The 2,822-nt window shown below is 25.2% G+C and overlaps 1 protein-coding gene across 1 annotated transcript in view; it reads right to left on the bottom strand.

Annotated features, from left to right (window-relative positions):
- LOC107625171 (short-chain dehydrogenase TIC 32, chloroplastic) overlaps positions 1-2,137 on the bottom strand; it is a 10,378-nt gene extending 8,241 nt beyond the window's left edge. The window contains exon 1 of the mRNA XM_016327747.2: positions 1,747-2,137. Within this exon, the coding sequence (XP_016183233.1) occupies positions 1,747-1,867 (121 nt within the window). The 5' untranslated portion in view covers positions 1,868-2,137. The remainder of the gene's footprint in view (positions 1-1,746) is intronic.

Below are 2,822 nucleotides of genomic sequence, written 5' to 3' on the forward strand. Positions count from 1 at the left end.
AACTGATCTGTTTATTTTATTTTATTTTATTTTGTAAAAAATATTTTCATAAAAATATCATTTTTAAGTTAAAAATTCTAAACAAACAATTTTTTTAGTTGATAAATTAAATTTTTATGTTGAATTAAAAAAAAATATTGGCTAAAAATGAAAATTTTTAAGAATAATATAAAAAAATAAACAAACAACTTATTTAATCTACGAACTAATCTATTTTATCATCATTTTTTTTGAATTAATCGACTTAATTCAAAATTTAAACGAACTTAATTTTAAAAATAAAATCTATCATTTAAATAAGTAAATAAACTGATGCAATAAACTTAATTTATTTTGACAACCCTAAAATAATAAGTTATTCAATTTTAAAAATTAACAGAGAGAAAAGGGGTGACTGACACTTATAAACCATTAGATCTAGTCATTCCATTCATTATATTGGAGGTGTTGCACAGGCATGCATTTAGTGAGGTGTGGTATAGCCGTATAGGTTTAACGTCTATCTTTTTGTTTGGCTTTGATAGGTGTTTTATGTTTGAAGCCCATCTTGATTGTCGAAATTTGTGTTCATTTATTTTATTTAAAACAATAAATATTTTTAAAATTTTGTAAAAAATAATAAAATTTTATTTTTGTTTCTATTTTTTATAAAATAAAAAACAGAAAATAAAATTTGAAATGGAAAATTAAAATGTAAATAAAATAGACCCTTAGTTTAAAAATCTGTTTTTTTTAATCATGTTTTTATGTTTTATTGTTTTTTCTGTATTTAAATTTTTATAATATGGTAAAAAATATTTTTTACTGTTATTTTCTAAACAAATTAAAAATAGAAAATAGGATAAAAAGGAGTTGATAGTTTCTGAAAATAATATTAAAAACAAGAGCAGTATCAAAAAATGAAAATACAAATGTTTCCAAAATCCAATTATATTTTATTAGTTTGTATTTTAGCAAGAAAAACTTATTGTTAGATATATACCATTGCCTGAATTTGTGGACCATTAGTGTTCCCCCTTACTTAAACAAATCCAAAGCCGTAGACGTCAAATGATGAGAACAAACAACGATGTTCAGAGAATGTGGAAATTTCTCCTAAAGCAAGGTACTAAAGAAAACTAGAAAAGTGTGACCACCATGTTCCCTTTCTTGTGCCTTATGATCAATCACCAAGTCCCATAAACAAAAATAGTTTTATCAACTCTTTCTCTCAAGAATGCATACTCATCTAGGAACTTTCATATGAAAAATTCCTCCACTAAATTTTAACAATACCGAATAATATTATCACAACAGACATATACATATATGACCATTAAAAAAAAGTATAGAGAGTCAATGGCGTATCTGTACAATGTGTACAATGATAGTTTAAAAATGTTTGATTCAGTAGGATAGCAGATGTTTATTATCCGTGGTATCCGATTATTCTGGATAATATGTGTGTATTGTGTTTGAGAAATTAGTAGTATTTTATCTTGAATGTTCATTTTTTTTTAGATATACAAAAAATGATGATGAGAAAAATAAATAAAAAGCAATTAAAAAATAATATCATGAAAGAATCATACATATATAATATATGCAGGATTTTGACATGAACCAAAGGAGAAAAGAGGAACATGAACATCAAAGAACAAACACTATATTTGCACCTTATCGTATCAAAAATAGTCCTAAAAAACGCAGTGACAATAAAATAAATAAATTTCTAAAACTGTAAAAAAAAAAATAAAAAATACTGACCTGTAATAATACAAGTAAGATTACTAGCATCAATTCCTTCGGTAACTTGTTCTGCAGTTGATGCAGATCCAAAACCACTTGGTCCAGGCCTCCCTGTAACCAATGAGAAAATACCAACCATATTGTAGATATATATCTCTAATCTCTATCACTCGCTCTATATATTTCAATAGCTAGCGCACAAAAAAAAGATCTTTTGAATAACGAGTCACGTAAGCACGTAATAATAGTTTACAAAGTTGTAACCTCAAAAAAAGTTTCCTTTCTTAGATATCATAAAGAGTATGCAAGATTTTATATGTACATGTTTGGGTTAGGAAAGAGTACATAAAATAAATGTGGGGGTGGATGATGGGAAGGGAGAAGGTATAACATGAGGGAAGGAAAGCATGAATATAAATATTTGGGGTTTGGGAGGTTGCAGGTTGTAAATTCCCTTTATTTTTTATAATTTTTTTCATAAAATAGAAAAAGATTTGGTGTATTAAATGCTTGCCGGTGAAGAGCTGTTGACACTTATTATCCTCAACGACCATTACTATTCAACTATTTTTTTTTTTAAATATTTTCAATTCACTTTAATTACCATGCAATGTAAGGAAGTATTTACTATTTAGACATATACGAGTCATTTAATTTGTATTTATCAACTCTTCTGGTAAATTGAATTAGTACATATACATATCTATATAAATTTTGTAACGTTTATGTTAAATTTGGTCTTTTAGTATACGTGTACGTATGAATCATTTTAATTTCTGTATGTAATCATTTAACTAACATTTCTTTTATGTTCATTTAACTAACATTTGTTATATGTGTACTAAGATTATTTTGATTTTTATCAAATTTTACAGGAAACAGAATACTTCGCACATGTATTTTTGGAGACTAAAATAAGTATTCCTCTAATACTACATAATAACCAATAAAATTTATCATTTTTAACTAATACATACTTAACCAATTTTAAATATTAAAGATTGACTTTTAAACTCTAATAAATCTTAATAGTATAAAAATAAAACATTAACCTGCTAAAATGTTAACTAAAATTAATAAAATATATTGATCCC

Source organism: Arachis ipaensis, chromosome B02, assembly GCF_000816755.2.
Source record: "Arachis ipaensis cultivar K30076 chromosome B02, Araip1.1, whole genome shotgun sequence".
Taxonomy (NCBI): domain Eukaryota; kingdom Viridiplantae; phylum Streptophyta; class Magnoliopsida; order Fabales; family Fabaceae; genus Arachis; species Arachis ipaensis.